We start from the raw sequence: 23577 nt of genomic DNA, 5'->3' as shown, positions 1-23577 counted from the left end.
CTGTTAATGTGTAGGGGGCATGACTAACATCCCGCCAAAAGTCAATAATGAGTTCCTTGGTTTTGCTGGCATTGAGAGCTGGGTTGCTCTCAGTGCACCATCATTTTCCAGGTATTCCACCTCCTGTCTGTAGTCTGTTTTGTTGCCTTGTAAATGGCATTCGTCTGGTAATTGGTGACACATTCATGGGTATACAGTGAGTACAATAGGAGGCTGGGTACGCACCCCTGGGGGGCTCCAATGTTGAGTGTTAGTGACGATGAAATATTGTCCAAATTCTTCACTGATTGTGGCCTGTGGGTCAGGAAACTGAGGATACAGTTGCAGAGAGTGGGGCTAAGTCCGAGATCACTAAGTTTAGTAATCAATCTCGAGGGGATAATAGTGTTGAAGGCTGAGCTGTAGTCAATGAGTAGGATTCTTACGTAGCTGTTCTTGGTGTCAAGGTGTTCTAGGGAGGAGTGAAGGGCAAGTGATATGGCATCTGACATGGATCTGTTGGTCCAATAGGCAAATTGGAGTGGATCAAGAGTAGTGGGGAGGCTGGAGTTGACTAATGCCAAGACCAGCCTTTCAAAGCACTTCATGACCATAGTATTTAGGACCACTAGGCAGTAATCATTGACACATGCTGCATGAGCTTTCTTAGGCACAGGGATGATGTTGGCCCTCTTGAAACAGTCAGTGACAGTGGCCTGCTGCAGGGAGAGGTTGAAGATGTCCAAGGAGACCTCTGTCAGTTGATCTGTGCATGCTCTGAGTGCACGGCCTGGCACCCCGTCTGATCCCATCACTTTCCTTGGATTCACACGAAGGAAAACTGATCTGACCTCGGACGCAGTGACTGTTGAGATAGGCTCGTCAGGATTTGTTGGAATAGGTGTTACCTCTCCGCTGAAATTCTGCTCAAAGTGAGCATAGACAGCGTTGAGACGATCTGGGAGGGATATATCTGCTATCTTGCACTGTCTCTTTTTAGAACCCGTGACGTCATTCAGTCCTTGCCATAGTCACTGGGTGTCTGTCTGGATCTCTAGTTTGAATCGGTATTGGTCCGTGGCTGTCTTAATGGCTCTGCGGAGGTCATACTTGCATTCCATATATTTCTATCAACTTTTATTTCTATAAATTCTGTATCTTATGGTCTTATGCTCAACAACCACCTGATGAAGGAGTGACGCTCCGAAAGCTAGGGCTTCCAAATAAACCTATTGGATTACAACCTGGTGTTACATAGAACATAAAACATATAACAATACAGCGCAGAACAGGCCCTTCGGCCCTCGATGTTGCGCCGACCTGTGAACTATTCTCAGCTCGTCCCCCTACACTAGGTGTTGTGGAATGATTTTAAGGCAAAGCTATTTAATTTTTTTGAACACTAAAGGAATTAAGGGTTATGGTAGGAGGGCAGGTAAGTAGAGCTGAGGCCATGAATAGACCAGTAATGGTCTTATTGAATGGCTAGCAGGCTGGATGGGCCGGACGGCCTTTGCCTGACTCAGAGGTGAGGGGGCGTGGCCATGACTGAGGGAGGCGGGGTGAGCACGGAGGGGCGGGATTATATTGGAAGGGGCTCGGCTGTAATCTTTGATTGGACGCCGCAGCAGAGGCCGGGCGGATCTCACATGTGATTGGCGGAGCTATCACTGGGAGGTGGGGTCTGCTCCGGAAGGGGAATTGTGATTGGGTTGGGCTTTGGCCAATCACCAGTGGTGTTGAGCCGTGTTGGAGCGGCTCGTGCCGAAGTGAGCTGTTACCTGGAGACACCTGGAGCCTCCCCGCCCAGAGACACCTGGAACCCTCGGGACTCCCCGACTAGAGACATTCCCACTGCCACCTGGGCTGCCTGCCAGGACACACCTGGACTCCCTGACTAACACGCCTAGAGCCCTCGGGACTCCCTGCCTGGAGGCATCTACACTACCACCTGGACTCCCCGGGGCTCCCTGCCTGGAGGAAGGTTCACTACCACCTGGGACTCCCTGCTTGGAGGGAGGTTCGCTACCACCTGGGACTCCCTGTCTGGAGGGAGGTTCGCTACCACCTGGGACTCCCTGTCTGGAGGGAGGTTCGCTACCACCTGGGACTCCCTGTCTGGAGGGAGGTTCACTACCACCTGGGACTCCCTGTCTGTAGGAAGGTTCGCTACCACCTGGGACTCCCTGGGTGGAGGAAGGTTCGCTACCACCTGGGACTCCCTGGCTGGAGGGAGGTTCACTACCACCTGGGACTCCCTGAGTGGAGGAGGGTTCACTACCACCTGGGACCCCCTGCCTGGAGGAAGGTTCGCTACCACCTGGGCTCCCTGTGTGGAGGAAGGTTCGCTACCACCTGGGCTCCCTGTGTGGAGGGAGGTTCACTACCACCTGGGCTCCCTGTGTGGAGGGAGGTTCACTACCACCTGGGCTCCCTGGGTGGAGGAAGGTTCACTACCACCTGGGCTTCCCGAGCTGCGCCTCCCAGCCTCCCGCAGTGAAGGCCGTGGCTCCGATCCCAGGACATGGCCCAGTCCCCGGCCGTGAGCTTCAGCGAAGCCATCCCGACAACAGGCAGCCCCGTGGAGCTAACACCGAGGAGCGTGATCGGTATCAGCGCCGGCAGTTTCTGGAAGGAGGTGCGGGAGCTGTCCCGGCTGGCTGGCCCAGTGGTGAGTTTCCATCTGAAAATGACTCTTAATCCTCTTGGCATTCAGAGGATGCTGACAGCTCATTATAAAGTGGATCCTTAGATTGATAGATTTCTATTATTTTACATTACAATAGGGTTGAACGATATGATCAGCCATGGGCTAGCAGGCTTGAAAGGCTGAGTGGCTGCCTTTGGCCCTAAAAGCATTGCATAGAAGGAGCCAAAACCAAAACTAATCCTCAGATAAAACTGGTTTAGATAGTGGCATAATTATGTTTTGACTCTCCCAAGTCCCAGATTCATCTGGATTACTCCCAGTGCTACCAGCTAGTGAGAGTAGGAATAGGAGGATAGATGCATGGCTGTAGAGCTGGTGAATGGGAGAGGGATTCACATTTTTGGCTCATTAGAATCTGTTCTGGGGTAGGAGTCACTTGTACAAAAAGGATAGATTGCACCTGAATTGGAATATACCGGCAGGGAGATTTGTTAGAGCTGCTTGGGAGGATTTTATAAAGTAAGGGGGGTGGTGGGGTGGGACCCTGGGAGATACTGAGGAAAGAGATCAATCGGAGACTGATTTGGAAATGCCGGTGTTGGACTGGGGTGTACAAAGTTTAAAATATTTATATTTATAATATTTCTATAAATTCTGTATTTTTGGTCTTATGCTCCACAACCACCTGGTGAGGGAGCAACGCTCGGAAAGCTAGTACTTCCAAAAAAACTATTGGACTATAACCTGGTGTTGTGTGATTTTAAAATCTGAGACTGGTTCAGTTGAGAAAAGAGCAAGTCAAACAGTCAGGGCAGGCAGGGACAAGGTAGGACTGATAAATTAAGCTGCATTTATTTCAATGCAAGGGGCCTAACAGGAAAGCAGATGGACTCAGGGCATGGTTAGGAACATGGGACTGAGATATCATAGCAATTACAGAAACATAGCTCACGGATAGACAGGACTGGCAGCTGAATGTTCCAGGATAAAAATGCTACAGGAAAGATAGAAAGGGAGGCAAGAGAGGAGGGGGAGTGGCATTTTTCCTAAGGGATAGCATTATAGCTGTATTTAGGGAGGATATTCCTGGAAATACATCCAGGGAAGTTATTTCAGTGGAACTGAGAAATAAGAAAGGGATGATCACCTTATTGGGATTGTATTATAGACCCCTTAATATACAGCGGGAAATTGAAAGCAAATTTGTAATGAGATTTTAGTTATCTTTAAGAATAATAGAGCGATTGTGCTCGGAGATTTTAACTTTCCAAACATAGACTGGGACTGCCATAGTGTTGAGGGTTTAGATGGAGAGGAATTTGTTTAGTGTATACAAGAAAATATTTTGATTCAGTATGTGGATGTACCTACTAGAGAAGGTGCAAAACATGACTTACTCTTGGGAAATAAGACAGGGCAGGTAACTGAAGTGTCAGTGGGGGGCCACTTTAAGGCCAGCGACCATAATTCTATTAATTTTAAAATAGTGATGAAAAGGATAGACCAGCTCTAACAGTTGAAGTTTTAAATTGGAGGAAGGCCAGTTTTGACAGTATTAGGCAAGAACTTTCAAAAGCTGACGGGCAGGTGTTCGCAGCTAAAGGGACAGCTGGAAAATGGGAAGCCTTCAGAAATCAGATACTGAGAGTCCACAGACAATATATTCCTGTTGGGGGGGGGGAAGGAAAGGCTGGTAGTTATAGGGAGATTGAGGGTTTGTTAAGAAAAAGAAGGAAGCATATGTCAGGTATAGACAGGAAAGATCGAGTGAATCCTTAGAGATCTAAAGGCCACTAGGAGTATACTTAAGAAAGAAATCAGGAGGGCAAAAAGGGGACATGAGAGAGCTTTGAAAAATCCAAAAGGTTTTTATAAATACATTAAGGACAAAAGGGTAACCAGGAGGAGAATAGGGCCCCTCAAAGATCAGCAAGGAGGCCTTTGTGTGGAGCCGCAGGAGATGGGGAGATACTAAGCAAGTATTTTGCAGGAGTGGAAAAGGATATGGAAGATGTAGAATGTGGGGAAATAGATGGTGACATCTTGAAAAAATGTCCATATTACAGAGGAGGTGGTGCTGGATGTCTTGAAACATAAAAGTGGATAAATCTCCAAGACCTGATCAGGTGTACCCTAGAACTCTGTGGGAAGCTAAGGAAGTGATTGCTGGGTCCCTTGCTGAGATATTTGTATCATTGATAGTCACAGGTGAGGTGCCGGAAGACTGGAGGTTGGCTAACTTGGTGCCACTATTTAAGAAGGTAGGTAAAGTCAAGTCAGGGAACTATAGACCAGTGAGCCTGACCTCGGTGGTGGGCAAGTTGTTGGAGAGAATCCTGAAGGACAGGATGTACATGTATTTGGAAAGGCAAGGACTGATTAGGGATAGTCAACATGGCTTTGTGCGTGGGAAATCATGTCTCACAAACTTGATTGAGTTTTTTGAAAAAGTAACAGAGGATTGATGAGGGCACAGCAGTAGTTGTGATCTATATGGACTTCAGTAAGGCGTTCGACAAACAAGGTTAGATCTCATGAAATACAGGGAAAACTATTCATTTGGATACAGAACTGGCACGAAGGTAGAAGACAGAGGGTGGTGGTGGAGGGTTGCTTTTCAGACTGGAGGCCTGTGACCAGTCGAGTGCCACAAGGGTCGGTGCTGGGTCCACTAAATTTCGTCATTTACATAAATGATTTGGATGTGAGCATAAGAGGTACAGTTAGTAATTTTGCAGATGACACCAAAAGTGTAGTGAACAGTGAAGTAGGTTACCTCAGATTGCAGTGAGCTCTTGATGAGAAGATGGGCTGAGATGTGGCAGGTGGAGTTTAATTTAGATAAATGCGAGGTGCTGCATTTTGGGAAAGCAAATCTTAGCAGACCTTATGCATTTAATGGTAAGTCCGAGGGAGTGTTCCTTAGCAAAGAGACCTTGGAGTGCAGGTTCATAGCTCCTTGAAAGTAGAGTTGTAGATAGATAGAATAGTGAAGGGAGTGTTTGGTATGCTTTCCTTTATTGATCAGAGTATTGAGTATTGTTGGGAGGTCATGATACGGCTGCACAGTACTTTGGTTAGGCCACTGTTGGAATATTGTGTGGAATTCTGGTCTCCTTCCTATCAGAAGGATGTTGTGAAACTTGAAAGGGTTCAGAAAAGATTTACATGAATGTTGCCAGGGTTGGATGGTTTGAGCTATATGGAGAGGCTGAATAGGCTGGGGCTGTTTTCCCTGGAGCATAGAAGGCTGAGGGGTGACTTCATAGAGGTTTATAAAATTATGAGGGGCACGGATAGGATAAATAGACAAGGTCTTTTCCCTGGGATGGGGGAGTCAGGAACTAGAGGGCCTAGGTTTAGGGTGAGAGGGGAAAGATATAAAAGAGACCTAAGAAGCAAGGTTTTCACACAGAGGGTGGTGTGTGTATGGAATGAGCTGCCAGAGGAAGTGGTGGAGGCTGGTACAATTACAACATTTAAAAGGCATCTGGATGGATATATGAATAGAAAGGATTTGGAGGGATAGGGGCCAAGTATTGTGAAATGGGACGAGATTGGGTTGAGATATCTGATCTGCATGGGTGCGTTGGACCAAAGGGTCTGTTTCTGTGCTGTATATCTCTATGACTCTATCTGTTATTTCTGCGCACTGTAAGGTCACAAGTAGTAGATGAAATGAATAACCAGTTAATCTGAATTTAAAAGCAGAAATTGTCAGTAGGTCTGGCAACATCTTGGAGAAAAATTAGAGTTAACATTTTGAATTTAGTGATCCTTCTTCCGAACCAGTTAATTTGATTTCGGTGCTGTTATAGTCATGCTGTCATACAATATACAACTCCACGCCACCTTGTCATGGAGCCAGTGCTGAAAGCAAATGTGGTTATCGTCATTCCTTTGATCAGGGATAGTTGAAAATCTATCATCATCTAGAAAGAGCACTTCCTATCCACAGTTCCTGCATTTATTTTATGTTTGCATCTCGTGTGGTTAGCACTGCTGCCTCACAGTACTAGGGACCTGGGTTTGTTTCCAGACTCGGGTAGCTGCGTGGAGTTTGCATATTCTCCCTGTATCTGTGTGGGTTTCCTCTGGGTGCTCCAGTTTCCTCCCACAGTCCAAAGATGTGCAGGTTAGGTTGATTGACTACACTAAATTGCTCACCATATCCAGGGATGTGCAGGCTAGGTGGATTAGCATGGGAAGTGCAGGATCATAGGGATAGGGTGGGTCGCTTTTCATAAATTGTACAACAGCATTTCTCATTCAGTCTTGATATGTCTACTGTCATAGTGTAGTTGAATGTTCTTCTCTCTACATGGTTATATGGAATAAATCTCCTCTAATGTTGCCATCCTGTAATTGATACAACATACTAACCATCATCCCTTGTCCCTTCTGTTTGGAGTAGTTATCCACTTTGTCCTTCTTCACTGCCTTTTCCCCATTGCCCTGAAAATGCTCACCTCTTCAATTCCCTTTTAGAATGTTACTATTAACCTGGAGCCACCACCAGACTGCAAACAAAAAGTATAGTTTATTTGTCTTTTGATCTGCATCATCTGGTCTGCAACTGATTGTCATTGGAATCAATTTCCCCTTTTTGACCCGAAAGTAAATCCTTTTATGATTTTGAGCACCCCTTGTGAAATCTCTTGAACAATCCCAGTTTCCTGTCTCTGCAGATCACTGCGTCAACATCCTGGAATTCCCTCCCTAATGGCATATGGGTCTACGTCCAGCATGTGGACTGCAGCATCTCTAGAAGGCAGCTCATCCTCACCTTCTCAAGGGCAGCTATGAATGGGAGATAGAGAGGACTGCAGATGCTGGAGATCAGAGTCAAAAAGTGTGGTGCTGGAAAAGCACAGCAGGTCAGGCAGCATCCGAGGAGCAGGAGAGTCGACATTTCGAGCATAAGCTCTTCAGTCCTGATGAAGAGCGTATACTCAAAATGTTGACTCTCTGCTCCTCGGATGCTGTCTGACCGGCTGGGCTTTTCCAGTCCCACACTTCTTGGCAGCTATGGATGGGCAGTGAATGCAGGTTCAGCCAATGATGCTCACATCCCATGAGAGAGCAATTTAAAAAATAAACTGTTACTATTCCTGGGGAGGTGATGGCCTATTAGTGTTACAGATGGACGTAAATCTGGAGACACCGGTCATGTTCTGGGGACCGGGGTTTGAATCCTGCCATGGCAGATGGAATTTGAACTTCAGAATAAAGAGTCTAATGATAACCATGAGTCATAGAGATGTACAACATAGAAACAGACCTTGGATGTAGGTTTGCTCGCTGAGCTCGAAGGTTCATTTCCAGATATTTTGTCATCCTACTAGGTAACATCTTCAGTGGGCCTCAGGTGAAGCACTGCTGAAAATTCCTGCTTTCTAATTATATGTTTGGGTTTCTTTGGGTTGGTGATGTCATTTCCTGTGGTGATGTTATTTCCTGTGGTGAAGTCACTTCCTATTCTTTTTCTCAGGGGGTGGTACATGAGGTCTAACTCGATGTGTTTGTTGATAGAGTTCCGGTTGCAATGCCATGCTTCTAGGAATTCTCGTGCGTGTCTTTGTTTGGCTTGTCCTAGCATGGATGTGTTGTCCCAGTCAAAGTGATGTCCTTCCTCATCTGTATGTAAGGATTCCAGTGAGACATGATTAATCCAAAATTAATCTAGTCCCATTTGCCAGCACTTCGCCCATATCCCTCTAAACTCTTCCTATTCACATACCCATCCAGTTGCCTTTTAAATGTTGTAATTGTACCAGCCTCCACTACTTCCTCTGACAGCTCATTCTATATACGTACCACCCTCTGCATGAAAAAGCTGCCCTTTAGGTCCCTTATATATATTTCCCTTCACACCCTAAACCTATGCTCTCTATTTCTCGACTCCCCCATTCCAGGGAAAAGACCCGATCTGTTTAGGATAAACATGTCCCTCATGATTTTATAAACCTCTATTAAGTCACTTCTCAGCCTCCGACGCCCCAGGGAAAACAGCCCCAGCCTGTTCAACCTCTCCCTATAGTTCAAATCCTCCAACCCTGGTAACATCCTTGTAAGTCTTTTATAATCCCTTTCCATTGTCAATTGTTGGAAAAACCCATCTAGGTCACTAATGTACTTTAGGGAAGGAAACTGCCACCCTTCCTGCTTTGGCCTACACATGAGTCCGTTCCTACAGAAATGTCGTTGACTCTTAGCTGCCCTCTGGGCAATAAATGCTGGCCTAGCCAGCAGCAAATATATCCTGTGAATAAATAAACATAAACCTCTCCTGGGCCTCGACTATTAAAACTGACTTTGTCTTTATTAACAAAACTGCTTGCAAGAGTTAATCTGTACTATTTCACTTTAGTGATATTGAACAGTAGGGAGAAATTGCAGTTTATTGCTGTTGGGATTAAGTTAGTTAGAACAGCGTGCACATTCATATGTGTTACAAACATGTAATTCTTTACTGATGGCAACATTACGGGCAATTTGTTGAACTGAAACAATGCTATTATTATCTCCAATTTCGTGGAATTTTGTGTATTTAGAATAATAAATCAGTTATGCTATTTTAAAATCCATGGAGTTTTTCTTTGCATTTATTGACTGCATGTGTCACTGGTAAGACCAACATTTATTGCACATCCCTAATTACATGGGAGAAGATGGTGGCAAGTGGTTGCAGCCTGTGTGCTCAAGGTCATATCAAACTGATGTTTTCTTTGCTTACATCCAGAAGTGCTCTTATACACAACTGAACAACTTGATATTGGGTAGAAAATTCCAGGATTTTGCGAAGGAACAGGGCGGCACTGCTGCTTCACAGCACCGGGAACCTGGGTTCAATTCCAGCCTCGAGCGACTGTCTTTGTGGAGTTTGCACATTCTCCCCGTGTCTCACCGAGTTTCCTCTCACAGTCCAAAGATGTGCGGGTTAGATGGACTGGTCATGCTAAATTGTCCTGTAGTATCCTGGAATGTGCAGGCTAGGTGGATTAGCCATGGGAAACACAGGGCTACAGGAATGGGATGAGTCTGGGTGAGATGCTCTTTGGACGGTCAGTGTAGACCTGGGCTGAATGCACTGCTTCCACACTGTGTGGATTCTATGACTTATAATTTTTGAGTCAGGGTGGTGTATCACTTGCGGGTGCTGATCAGTTGTCCTTGACCTTCTAGCTGGTCAAGATCATGAGTTGCAGACGTGCTCTTGAAGAAGCCTTGATGGATTTCACCAGTGCATCGTGTAGATGGTACAGAGTGTAGCACTCTCTGTCCATAATGGAGGGAAGAGTGTTTAATATGGTGGATATAGTGCCAATCAAGTGGACTTAGTTTAAGTAGGTATTTGAATAAAGCCTGATGACCAATTTCATCTTTTTCAACAGTTTTTTTCACATCTGATGATCTTTAATATAAGTGTTGTCAGCTCCATATTCTGTGGACACTTAGGGAAGGTGGAGTTGGATGCTGTTTCACTTGCCACGGCTGTAAGTATGTCTACAATGATGTATTGGATAGAAGTATCTGTTTTATAATGTACATGGCTGTGCAATAGATCGTATACATTTGTACAATGTGTTAATTAATAGGTCAAATGCTTTTTCAAACTTAAAAAATTCAGATGATCGCACTGAGACAAACAGTTTGAGAAATCGTGGGTTCACTCCTGGGTCTCTCCTGATCAAGCTGCTATCAGAAGAGAAAAGTGTCCTCATTCAGTCAGGTGGGAAAATATCTGCCAAAGGTTCTGTAATAAACATGATTCTGAGTAAACTGAGTCAGAGCTCCAAGCCCCACTCCAGAAATGTGAGCACAATATACAGGCTGCCTCTCCCACTGCAGAATTGAGGGAGTACCATGCTGTCACAGCTGTGTGGTCCTTCAGATTTTGTGTAAAACCAAGACGCTATCAGCCGCCTCAGATGGATGTACAAGGTCCGATGGGACTATTTCAAAGAGAAGCAGGGCATTATTCCTCAGTGAATTAGCCAAATTTTATTTTCTCAATTAACATCATTAAAACCAAGAGTAGTAGAATTGTGGTTGTTACTGGAACACTGATCATTAAGCCATATCCAGTGATTGGAAGCCACAAGTTCAAATCACAGTACAGGATGTGAGAAATTTAGGTTCAATTAATTAAGTTTGAAGCTAATGGTCATTGGCAGATTGTCGTAAATATTCATCTGGTCATCTAATTTATTCACTTCGTTACGGAAGCAAATCTGCTCTCCTAGCTGGTTGAGTGCACACATGATTCCAGACTCTCAGCAATGTCGTTGACTCATAACTGCCTTCTGAAATAGTCTAGTAAACCACTCAATTGCCAAAGTGGCTTACCCAGTGTCTAAGCAGTTGTAGATTGACAATATGGTAGGGTTCAGTGTCGGGTCCCTTGCTGTTTGCAATATCCGTTAATAATTTAGACACAAATTTAGGTGGTTTTATCAGTAGATGACACATAAAATTGGTGCTCTGACAGCAAGGAGGCAAGTTTTAGACAACAGGAAGATATAGATGGGCCAGTTAGGTGGGTAGAACAGAGACAGATGCAGTTTAATCCTCAAACGTGTGAAATGATGCATTTTTGGAGGGTTACCATGGCAAGGAGGTACATGGTGAATGGCAAGAAACTCTGGTGAAGAGTCATTTAGTCTTGAAACGTAGGCTTGCTCTCTCTGTGGATGCTGTCTGACCCCCTGTGATTTCCAGCATTTGTTGTTTTCAGTAAAGACTTCATCAGCTGTAGTAATTTGCTCCTATATGATGAATGGCAGGACCCTGGTTATTCGTATCAGCTGGACATTTGTGTGCATGTCTATCGATCCTTGAAGGCAACAGAACAGGTAGATAGGGAGGTTTAGAAGGCAATTGGGATATTTGCCTTTATTAATCAAGGTATTTGATACAAGAGCTGGGAGATTATAATAGAGCTGTAGAACATGTTAGTTAGGCCACAGTCGGAATACAGAGTGCAGCTCTGTTTGCCACCCGATAGGAAGGAATTAACCTCTCTGGAGAGGATGGGAGGAGACTCACTGGAATGTTTGCCTGGCCTGGAGCAATGCTATAAATTCTATGTCTTGTGCTCCTGCTCCCACAGGAGCACAAGACGAAGGGGCAGCGCTCCGAAAGGTAGTACTTCCAAATAAACCTGTTGGATGGAAGCATATGTCAGGTATAGACAGGATAGATTGAGTGAATCCTTAGAAGAGTATAAAGGAAGTAGGTGTATACTTAAGAGGGAAATCAGGAGGGCAAAAAGGGGACGTGAGATAGCTTTGGCAAATAGAATTAAGGAGAATCCAAAGAGATTTTACAAATATATTAAGGACAAATGGGGCCCTTCAAAGATCAGCAAGGCGGCCTTTGTGTGGAGCCGCAGAAAATGGGGGAGATACTAAATGAATATTTTGCTTCGGTATTTACTGTGGAAAAGGAAATGGAAGATATAGACTGTAGGGAAATAGATGGTGAAATCTTGAAAAATGTCCAGATTACAGAGGGGGAAGTGCTGGATGTCTTGAAACGGTTAAAGGTAGATAAATCCCCAGGACCTGATCAGGTGTACCCGAGAACTCTGTGGGAAGCTAGAGAAGTGATTGCTGGGCCTCTTGCTGAGATATTTGTGTCATCGATAGTCACAGGTGAGGTGCCAGAAGACTGGAGGTTAGCTAACGTGGTGCCACTGTTTAAGAAGGGTGGTAAAACAAGCCAGGGAACAATAGACCAGTGAGCCTGATATCGGTGGTGGGCAAGTTGTTGGAGGGAATCCTGAGGGACAGGATGTACATGTATTTGGAAAGGCAAGGACTGATTAGAGATAGTCAACATGGCTTTGTGCGTGGGAAATCATGTCTCTCAAACTTGATTGAGTTTTTTGAAGAAGTAACAAAGAGGATTGATGAGGGCAGAGCAGTATATGTGATCTGTATGAACTTCAGTAAGACGTTCGGCAAGGTTCCCCATGGGAGACTGATTAGGAAGGTTAGATCTCATGGAATACAGGGAGAACTAGCCATTTGGATACAGAACTGGCTCAAAGATAGAAGTCAGAGGGTGGTGGTGGAGAGTTATTTTTCAGACTGGAGGCCTGTGACCAGTGGAGTGCCACAAGGATCGGTGCTGGGTCCATGACTTTTTCATTTACATAAATGATTTGGATGTGAGCATAAGAGGTATAGTTAGTAAGTTTGCAGATGACACCAAAATTGGAGGTGTGGTAGACAGCGAAGAAGGTTACCTCAGATTACAACAGGAACTTGACCAGATGGGCTAATGGGCTGAAAAGTGGCAGATGGAGTTTAATTCAGATGGAGTTTAATGCGAGGTGCTGCATTTTGGGAAAGCAAATCTTAGCAGGACTTATGCACTAGGAGAAAGTGAGGACTGCAGATGCTGGGGATCAGAGCTTAAAAATGTGTTGCTGGAAAAGCGCAGCCTGACCTGCTGCGCTTTTCCAGCAACACATTTTTAAGGACTTATACACTTAATGGTAAGGTCCGAAGGGAGTGTTGCTGAACAAAGAGACCTTGGAGTGCAGGTTCATAGTTCCTTGAAAGTGAAGTCGCAGGTAGATAGGATAGTGAAGAAGGTGTTTAGTATGCTTTCTTTTATTGGTCAGAGTATGAGTACAGGAGTTCGAAGGTCATTTTGCGGCTGTACAGGACATTGGTTAGGCCACTGTTGGAATATTGTGTGCAATTCTGGTCTCCTTCTTCCTATCGGAAAGATGTTGTGAAACTTGAAAGGATTTGCAAGGATGTTGCCAGGGTTGGAGGATTTGTGCTATAGGGAGAGGCTGAACAGGCTGGGCCTGTTTTCCCTGGAGCATCGGAGGCTGAGGGATGACCTTATAGAGGTTTACAAAATTGAGGGGCATGGATAGGATAAATAGACAAGTTCTTTTTCCTGGGTTTGGGGAGTCCAGAGCTAGAGGGCATAGGTTTAGGGTGAGGGGGGAAGATATAAATGATGCCTACGGGGCAACATTTTCACACACAGGGTGGTACGGGTATGGAATGAACTGCCAGAGGGCATGGTGGAGGCTGGTACAATTACAACATTTAAGAGGCATTTGGATGGGTATATGAATGGGAAGGGTTTGGAGGGATATGGGCTGGGTTCTGGCGGTTGGGATATCTGGTTGGCATGGACGGGTTGGACTGAAGGGTCTGTTTCCATGCTGTACATCTCTATGACTATAACCTGGTGTTGTGTGATTTTTAACATGTCCACCTCAGTCCAACACCGGCTCTTCCACATCATGTTTTCTTTAGAACAGAGAAGGCTGAGGTAGGTGGGTGGGGTGGGGGTGTGGTGGTGTGTATCAGACTTGAAGTATACAAAATTCAGGGTATATGTAGGATCAATAGGAATAAACCTTTCCCCTTAGAGGTGTCAATTCCTGGGGAATAGATTTAAGGTATGGACAAGGAGTTTTAAAAGGGGGTTGAGAAATATATTTATCCAGAGGGTGGTGGGTATCTGGTACTTGCTGGCTGAATAGATGGTAGTCGTAGAAAGTATTTTGATAAGTATTGAAATGAACACTTGCAACACCACGGCAAATAAGGATAAGGGCTAAGTACTAGGAAATAGGGTGAGAGAAGATTGATGCTTGTCAAAAAGTGTGGTGCTGGAAAAGCACTGCTAGTCAGGCAGCATCTGAGGAGCAGGAGACTCGAAGTCTCGAGCATAAGTTCTTCATTAGGAATGCATCTGCAGTCCTCACTTTCTCCTAGACTGCTGCTTGTACACCAGCATGGACATGATGGGCCAAAGGGCCTCTTTGCATGTAGGGATATTCAATGATCGGGTATAGAAAACCTGCCCAGAGATGCCATATCCGATGGATGAGTAATAGAACCGAAAAAATTATTTTGTGGGGAGGAGTTTTGCTGTGCAGAATTTGAATGCTGTAGTTTCCTACATTGCAACACTGGTTTCACCTCAAACGTACTGCATTAGTAAAGCACTTTAGGACATCCTGAAGCTACAAAGCATGCTATATAAATGAAAGTATTTCTAGTAATTGCTATCCAATGATGAGTCTTGAAAAGTTTGGTTTTGGGGATTTTGGATGAGACCTTTCACTGTGGAAGAGTCAGCCACTGTGCTTACTAACCTGGTTGGTTAGTTAAAATTCCAGAATTAGGAACATAGGAGTAGAAATAGACCTGTTAGTCCCTTGCACTGGCCCTACTATTCTAGGTCATGATCGATCATCTACCTCAATGCCAAATTCACCTGCTTGCCCCATATCCCTTTATCATTAGATAGTCACTAGACAGCCATCAATCACTGTCTCATACCTTCAAAGGCTGAACTTCCACAGCTCTTTGGGGGGAGAGAATTCCAAGGGTTCATCATTCTTGAAATGAAGATGTTCCTCCTTGTCTAAATCCTAAATGCTTATCAAGGTCAGTAGATGTGAAGCTGGAAGAGCACAGCAGTTCAGGCAGCATCCGAGGAGCAGGGGAGTCAACCTTTCGGACTAAAATACTTCACTCCTCAGATGCTGTCTAATCTGTTGTGTTTTCCCAGCTTCGCATCCATTGACTCTTAAGTTCCAGTATCTGCAGTCGTTACTGTCCTTAAATGCTTATCCTTTTATTTGGAGACAGTGTTCCCTGATCTAGACTCCACTGAAGTATCCCATCTTCATCCACTCTGTATATCCCTTTTAAGAGTTTGATAAGTTTCTGTGAGATTTCCCTTCACTCTTCTAAACTTGATTGAACAGAGATTCAATCTCCTTGATCTCTCCTCCCATAGCACCATCCCACCATTCCATGAATCAGTCTGGAGAACCTCCAATGCTATCCCCTTATGGCCAATATTTCCTTCCGTAGGCAAGGGAACCTGAACTATGTGTACAGCTCCAGGTGTGGTATCACTAGTGTTCTATGCAATTGAAGCAAAACATCTTTGCTCCTGTACTTGTCATCTTGCAACAAAGACTCATGTACCATTTGGCTTCCAAATTGTTTGCTGCAGAGTGACTACAGTATCCTAAATACTGTAATCTATCAGTCCCTGTGGGGTAGGAAATGTAAGCATATGAAAAATATTATGTTCAGTAAACTGGGTTAACATTTAAATTACTGTGGTAGCATAGCAATAGTGCCTACAACAATATGATTTATGGTTTGTTTCATTGCCACAGGTTATAAACATATCAGGCATTTCGATAGGTGTTGGGTTGTCTTCAGCATGTGACACACTGATATCTCAGGTAGGTGCATAATCGGACTTGACTGCTCGTGAACCTTTAAAATACAGAAAGTTATTGACCATCTTAAACTTCACTACTGTGTGTCAGACAGCATCTATGGAGGGAGAGCAAGCCAATGTTTCGACTCTAAATGACTCGATCTAAAAGCTGATGTGAAGTATGAAGGTGAATCCACTGAGGAGCATGATACTGATTTTCATGTTGATTTCTACGCTAATTCTAATCTGTTTCACAATCAATGCAAATTTTAACATGCGCTGATTGGAATGTAGATACAATGCTTCACTGGTACTACTGTTCATTTGCTCCTTTAGTTTTCCTTGCAGCTCATGACACAGCATTCTAGATTCAATGACCTTTGGCTCCAGTTCCAATATAGAATGAGATTCCCAAGGAATTAAGATGAGAAAACCAAGATTTTGATTAAGAAATCCAATGATATAGAGTGTTGTAAAATTGTTTAATCTCTCTTTAATTTGCATATATATTTAGTAGTAAAAGGTTCAGTATAATATTGAAATACAAGTTGATTGCTGTTGTGGCTGTTGTGCAAGTATAGTATGTCATTAAAAGTGTATTTACTGCATTCCACAAGTTTATAAAATCCTGCAATCCTTTTACTCGCAAGATCATTACAGAGAAAGAAAGCTGCCGCTTAAATAATTCCAAGTGTTTTCACACCTTGATGTGAGGCCCTCATGTGGTGCAGTGATGGTGTCCCGACCCCTGGACTGAGAGACTTATGTTTTCACTCTCCTCCTCCCAACTCCCATCTTCTTTCCAGTTTAGCAGTTGCACACACCACTGTTCTGCTATTCTCACATTCTGATCACTTAACCTGAACAATCAACACCCTTTCTCTCCCAGGCGAAAGTGAGGATTGCAGATGCTGGAGATCAGAGTCGAAGAGTGTGGTGCTGGAAAAGCACAGCTGGTCAGGCAGCATCCTCCCAGCACTCCAGCGTCCTCCCCGCCCCCATCACGCAATTGCATAAATGTCCAAACTTCACACCAGCGCTAAGAAAAAGTCATTTAGACTCGATATGTTAGCTTGCTCTCTCTCTCCATGGATGCTGCCTGACCCACTGTGACCTCCAGCATTTTTTTTTCAGTCATGACCTGGGTACAAGTGCCACATGTTCCAGAGTTGTGCAGTAGATTTCTAAACAGGTTGACTAGAATAAAAAGATTATATAATAATAATAATAAAATAATCAATTTGCAAGTGTTTAAATCAATACTTCTCCACTTCTGGAGCAGATGGAGCTTGAACCCAGGCCCCCAGTCTAGGGGTAGGGATACCACCACTGTACCACAAGAGCCCGATCTGAACAGATTGTTTAGAAAAAATGGGAAATACATTTCGACTGTTTGTGATCACTGTATGTAATTAAAAACTCTGACATCTGTTCGAAATTTGCTTTTTCACAAGTTTTGAAAACTACCTCTTTGACCATGTTTTTGGTCACCTTTTATATAATAGTATACAATTAACACCTTGCAGCACTTAATGTTGAATTTTGTTTGGTAATTGCTCCTATGAAGCTCTCTTGAAACATTTTACTATACTAAAGGTGGTGCATAAATGCAGGGAGTGCATATTCCAAGTATCTGCTTTTATATCGATGTTCCATTTTTCTTATTCCATTCCCATTAGTATTTATGCACTTCTTTAAAGATGCTTTTTGGCTCCTCACTTTCCAGACTGAAAAAAACACTTGTTTAAAAGTCATTTCTCATTATCTTAGAGGAGTGTTGCTGAACAAATAGACCTTGGAGTGCAAGTTCATAGTTTCTTGAAAGTGAAGCTGCAGGTAGCTAGGATAGTGAAGAAGGTGTTTGGTATGCTTTCTTTTATTGGTCAGTGCAGCATGTATAGGAGTTGGGAAGTCATATTGCAGTTGTATAGGACATTGATTAGGCCACTTTTGGAATACTGTGTGCAATTCTGGTCTCCCTGCTATAGGAAGAATGTTGGGAAATTTGAAAGGGTTCAGAAAAGATTTACAAGGATGTTGCCAGGGTTGGAGGATTTGAGCTACAGGGAGAGGCTGAATAGGCTGGGGCTGTTTTCCCTGGGGCATCGGAGGCTGAGGGGTGACCTTATTGAGGTTTATAATATCATAAATGGCATGGATAGGGTGAATAGACAAAAGCCTCTTCCCTGGGGTGGGGCAGTCCAGAACTAGAGGGCATGGGTTTGGGTGAGAGGGGAAAGATATAGAAGGGACCTGACAGGCAACATTTTCACACAGAGGGTGGTGTGTGTATGGAATGAGCTGCCACAGGAAGTGGTGGAGGCTGGTACAATTGCAACATTTAAAAGGCATCTGGATGGGTATATGGATAGGAAGGGTTTAGAGGGACATGGGCCAAGTTCTGGAAAATGGAACTAGATTAATTTAGGATATCTTATTGGCATGGATGAGTTGGACTGAAGGGTCTGTTTCTGTGCGGTACATCTCTAAGACTCTAAGATGAGGCTGTTGTTGAAACTGTTCTGTTTATCAAACCCTTTTGGGGGAGAAGCTTTATTCTCATCACCTCAGGCTAAAGAACCTTTTGGAATTTATTCAAGAAATACTACATAGAAGCAACAAGGCATAAATCATATTTGTATAAATTGGGATTAATCCACAGTGAGTTAATGTATCCAGTTTTCAAAAATAAATCTCAATTTTGTGAATTGAAACATTCTCTTTGGATTTATCATTTGAGCCTTTTCTTTTCACTAGGAATGAGCTGTTATTTTTTAAGATAATATTACATAACGATTGCAGGATTTGCACTTTTTGTTGCTGTTGGGAGAGTACTTTGTTGCAGTTAGTCTTTTGAGTAAAATAATTGTATCAAAACCACATTATGTAATAATCCCAAAAGGCAATCTGGAGGTGCAAAAAATAGAGTTTGACTTTTGTCCTGATTTCCAGACGTATGGCAGTAAGAATCTGAAACGAATTGGAGTGATTCTCCAAAGAGGGATTCTCATTCTCCTGCTCACCTGCTTCCCCTGCTGGGCTCTCTTCATTAACATTGAGCACATCCTATTGGCTTTCAAGCAGCCTCCTGAGGTAGCCAAGTGAGTGTCCTTTTATCTATTGGTGGTTTGTGTAGAAACATTTTTTTTTTGAGAGGGGAACCCACCCCATGTCACATACCACTGAGCAAGAAGCTTGGCACACATGAGGAATTGGGTTGTGTCTCACTAGATCACAGAAATCGTGTCAGGTAGAATAAGCATACGCAAGCTAATGTAGAGAGAAGTTCCAATCTCAGGTCAGGTCAGAATTGACCAGTGGTCACATGGGGTAAATGAGAAGTTAAACAATGCACCTTGCGGTGGGGAAAATGCATAATTAGCCACATACTCTCTGGTTGTTTTTGAAATGGTGAAAACTTGGGAGTGTCCAAACTTGTGAAGACATTTCTTCCTTTTATTTTATGACAAAAAAAAAGTTTGTTTTTGTTTCATATTTGTTCCTGAGATGTTGGTATCAGTGGCTTCACTAACGTTCGTTGTTCAGAAGCTACATCTTGAACTACTCCAGTCCTTGTTGCGTAGGAACAGCCACAATGCTGTTCAGGGGAGCGTTCCAGGATTTTGACAGAGCGACAGTGAAGGAATAGCGATGTGATTCCAAGTCGGGGTTGTGTGTGGTTGATGCCCTTGTCCTTTTTAGATGGTATTGGAGTTGGAAGGTGAAAGAATCTGGATGGATTATTTCAGTGCATCGTGAAGATGTTACATCTTTCTGCCACTGTGTCGGTGGTGGAGTGAGCGAAGGTTAAAGGTGATGAATGGGGAGTCAGTCAAAAGGCAGCTCAATACTTTCCAACACTTCAAATAAGTCACATACAGACGTACGGCAGTCGAATTGTATATAGCTGTAAATCATAATCAGTAATGAGATAAATAATAATGGATGCTAGTTAAAGGTTGCATGATGACACTGGGAGAATTGCCCAGCAGTTCTCTGAATGGGGCACATTTTGTCCAATTGTGAAGACAGAATCCACTTGATGCCTTATCTGAATAGCAACACCTGCAACAGTGTAATATTCAGTCAGTAATAAATGGCAATGACATTAAAGTTATTTCTTTCGAGTGGGACTTGTGCCCACAACCTTCAGACTCAGGTGGAAGAGCTACCGGTGACCCTCTGCTCATATACAGATTCAGCTCTGATTGAGATAGCTACTCTGTCTGTTCTGGTCAATTATAGAGTCATCATCATAGAGTTGTATAACATGGAAGTAAACCCTTCAGTCCGATCCAGCTACCTTACCCTGTTTGTGCTTGGTCCATATCCCTCCAAACCATTCTTATTCATGTACTTATTTAAATGTCTTTTAAACGTTGTAACTGTACCCACATCCACCACTTCCTCTGGAAGTTCATTCCACACACGAACCACTGTGTATATAAAAGAAAAGTTGTCCCTCATGTCGATTTTAAATCTTTCTCCTCTCACCTTAAAAATGTGCCCCCTAGTCTTGAAAACCCCCACTTTAGGGAAAAGACACCTACCATTCACCTTATCTATACCCCTCATGATTTCAGAAACCTCTATAAGACCACCCCTCAACCTCCTAAGCTCCAGTGAAAAAAGTCCCAACCTATCCAGCCTCTCCTTAACCTCAAGTCCTCTATTCCAGGCAACATCCTGATAAATCTCTTCTGGATCCTTTCCAAATTAATAATATATTTTCTATAACGGGGAGACCAGAACTGGGCACAACTCTCCAGAAGAGGCCTCACCAATGCCCTGTACTTCCCCAAGCTCTTTACTGAGTGGACAGGCTGAAAATTGCAGTCATTTGTCCTCCCTGGGGCTGTAGCATCTCTGTCATAGACAGTTTAGAACCATCTTCTCAGTTAACGATGTATCTGCTTGCTTTCCTCTGGACAGCACGGTGGCACAGTGGTTAGCACTGCTGCCTCACAGCGCCAGAGACCCGGGTTCAATTCCCGCCTCAGGCGACTGTGTGTGGAGTTTGCACGTTCTCCCCGTGTCTGCGTGGGTTTCCACCCTGTGCTCCGGTTTCCTCCCACAGTCCAAAGATGTGCAGGTTAGGTGAATTGGCCACGCTAAATTGCCTGTAGTGTTAGGTAAGGGGTAAATGTAGGGGTATGGGTGGGTTACGCTTCGGCGGGTCGGTGAGGACTTGTTGGGCCGAAGGGCCTGTTTCCACACTGTAATGTAATATAATCTAATGTAATGTAAAAAAATGAAAGAGTTTGTTGTCCTATGTTACAATATGACAGAGTTTGTAATGTAAGGGAAATACATTTTCTTCAAAGTAGGCGAAAGTGAGGATTCCTGATGAAGGGCTCCTGCCCGAAATGTCTATTTTCCTGCTCCTCGGATGGTGCCTGACTTGCTGTGCTTTTCCAGCACCACTCCGATCTTTTCTTAAAAGTAGTCTACCATTGTTGAGAAAATGACAATTTTGCAAAAGATTTCATTCGATGCTGTTGTCACCATGAAGAACTGAGATTAGAGTTGTTGCACTTGGGTGAAGAGTCCTCTCTATTTGAAAGTAGAGCTTGTATCATTGACTTCAAAACCACTTGGGAAGTTTGCAGTTTAAGAGAGCCTCGCCAACGAATTTCCCTTTCTGTACCAGGATTTCCTAGAATTAAGCAGCTTCAGAACACCTACGTAAAATGGGTTTGCCTGTTTCACTAATGTGTCAAAAATGGACTACAGTATTTCCTATAACTGATGTCGAAGAATGTAGGAGTGAAGGGAAAGGCTATAACACTAAAATGGCACTTGTGTTTTTAAAACCACAGATAAGTGTCTGTCCCAAACCTTTTTTTTTTGGAAGAGGTATGTTTATTCTAAATTGCGCAACCCTCGGTTTCCTATGAAGTGAGTTTGATTTCGGCTGTTCTTGTTGTTTAGATGAATCATCTTGCTTGGGGTATGTACGATGTTTGTTGAGCACCAAACCAAGCTGGCTCTTTTCCCTGACTACTGGATTACCACATTAATGCGCTTGATACATTATGTGATTTTCCTGTTACGTTTTGAATTTATTTTGATGTTCTGTTCTTACAGTTTAACACAGCTGTATGTGAAGATATTTATTCCTGGCCTTCCGGTAAGTAAATGCCAAAAGGTGTTGCAACGCTCGTCATTGAACTGAAGTCTGTTGTTCAGCTGGAATGTGAGCCAAATGAGAGCAATAAAGAGAAGAATACTCTGTGGGTTAATGTATTACCAGGTGTGATTCTGAGGCATATGACTGAGGGACACTTGCCAGTTTGATTGCAAACTAGGAGGAGTAACTCAGAACAACCATTGTGGTATTAATGTTGCTGTGTTTGAAATCACTAATAAAACCATGACAAAGGGCAGACTCTCACTAGAAGTCCGCAGTGGTCTTGAAGGCTTCTTTTGGTTCTTCCATGGGATATGGATCTCCCTGGCATTGAGTGTCCATCCTTAATGGTCCATGACAGTAGTTAGGAGTTGACCATATTGCTGTGGATCTGAAGTACCATACAGAGCTGACCAGCGAAGGTTGGCGATTTCCATCCCCAATGATATTGGTGAATCAGATGGGATTTTATGATAATCATTGGTCATCTTCTGGTCAGCATCACTGAGACTAATTTTAATTCCTGATTTATTCATTCCTTGATTTTAAATTCCACTGGCTTTCCACAGTGGGATTCGGATCAATGTCCCCAGAACATTAGCCTGGGCCTCTGGATTATCAGTCTAGTTACATCACTGCTATGTCACTGTAAACAGTAGGGAAATGAGCTGCGACATGAGAGAAAGTGGGTTTCATTGCTAGAAAGTATTCTGCATGAATGAAACTGAGAAACCAGTTGGAATCTCAGCAGGTCCGGCAGCTTGGTGATTATTGATTAATTATGTTGCTTCGTGTGCAGGAAGATGGCATTAACTAAAGTTTCACATGAGCACAAAATGTATTTGTTGAAACTCTGATAGTTAGCTGTGTGATTTGTAATGTTTAATTCAGTAACCCAAAGCAATGCTGTGGAAAATTGACTCCACTACTACTCTTCCCCATTTTCGGTGCTATTTCCTTGATAGTCAGTTGGTGATGTGTGAGCTTTTAAGGGCAACATCCCATTTATTTTCAAAAAATCATATTGTCTTAAAATTTCCGATCAAATTCAGATTCTTGAAGAAAATGTTTGTAGGTTTCTTATCCGTCTCACCTATGTTGGCTGCAAACTTCTTTTTATAATTTTATTTTTTAATCTTTCTCTCTTAGGCAACATTTTTATATGAGTTAGAGACAAGATACCTTCAGAATCAGGTGTGTTTAATGAATAATTGTTTAGTTTTACTTTGAAAGTGCAAAAAACCTTTAGTTATTACAAAGTCCAGGCTTGATTCACTTTTATTTGTTTGGGAACTGCAACCAATAAATTAGCTGACTCAGAAAATACAAGGTACGTCATTGACACAGTGACAGGAGATTGCATCAGCTAATTTTCTGAGTTCAAGAATAGTTTCCTGGGAGATGTGGAGACCATCCCAACTTAATCTTGGAGTGACTATGCAGTACCACAGCCTAGAGGGAACTGTGCTTTCGAAACTCAAGGGCACAATTTTAAGTTGAGAGGAAAAAGATTTAAAAGGGAAATGGGGGGAAACTTTTTCAATGCAGGGTGAATTTGTACTGTGGAAAGAACTGTCAGAGGAACTGGTAGATG

General features: G+C 43.5%; 1 protein-coding gene across 1 annotated transcript in view; it reads left to right on the top strand.

The window, feature by feature from the left end:
• Positions 1-2250: 2250 nt before the first annotated feature.
• Positions 2251-23577, top strand: part of LOC122563930 (multidrug and toxin extrusion protein 2-like) — a 45767-nt gene continuing 24440 nt past the window's right edge. The window contains exons 1-6 of the mRNA XM_043718199.2: positions 2251-2650; positions 10024-10125; positions 15807-15875; positions 18806-18954; positions 21941-21983; positions 23133-23177. Coding sequence (XP_043574134.1) covers positions 2504-2650; positions 10024-10125; positions 15807-15875; positions 18806-18954; positions 21941-21983; positions 23133-23177 — 555 coding nt within the window. The 5' untranslated portion in view covers positions 2251-2503. The remainder of the gene's footprint in view (positions 2651-10023; positions 10126-15806; positions 15876-18805; positions 18955-21940; positions 21984-23132; positions 23178-23577) is intronic.

The sequence above is a fragment of the Chiloscyllium plagiosum genome, unplaced genomic scaffold (genome assembly GCF_037043375.1).
Source record: "Chiloscyllium plagiosum isolate Xiang-an unplaced genomic scaffold, Cpla_swu_hap1 HiC_scaffold_31, whole genome shotgun sequence".
NCBI classification, from domain to species: Eukaryota; Metazoa; Chordata; class Chondrichthyes; order Orectolobiformes; family Hemiscylliidae; genus Chiloscyllium; species Chiloscyllium plagiosum.
The sequence above is the reverse complement of the archived record's forward strand: the minus strand, read 5'-3'. Positions and strand labels throughout refer to the sequence as shown.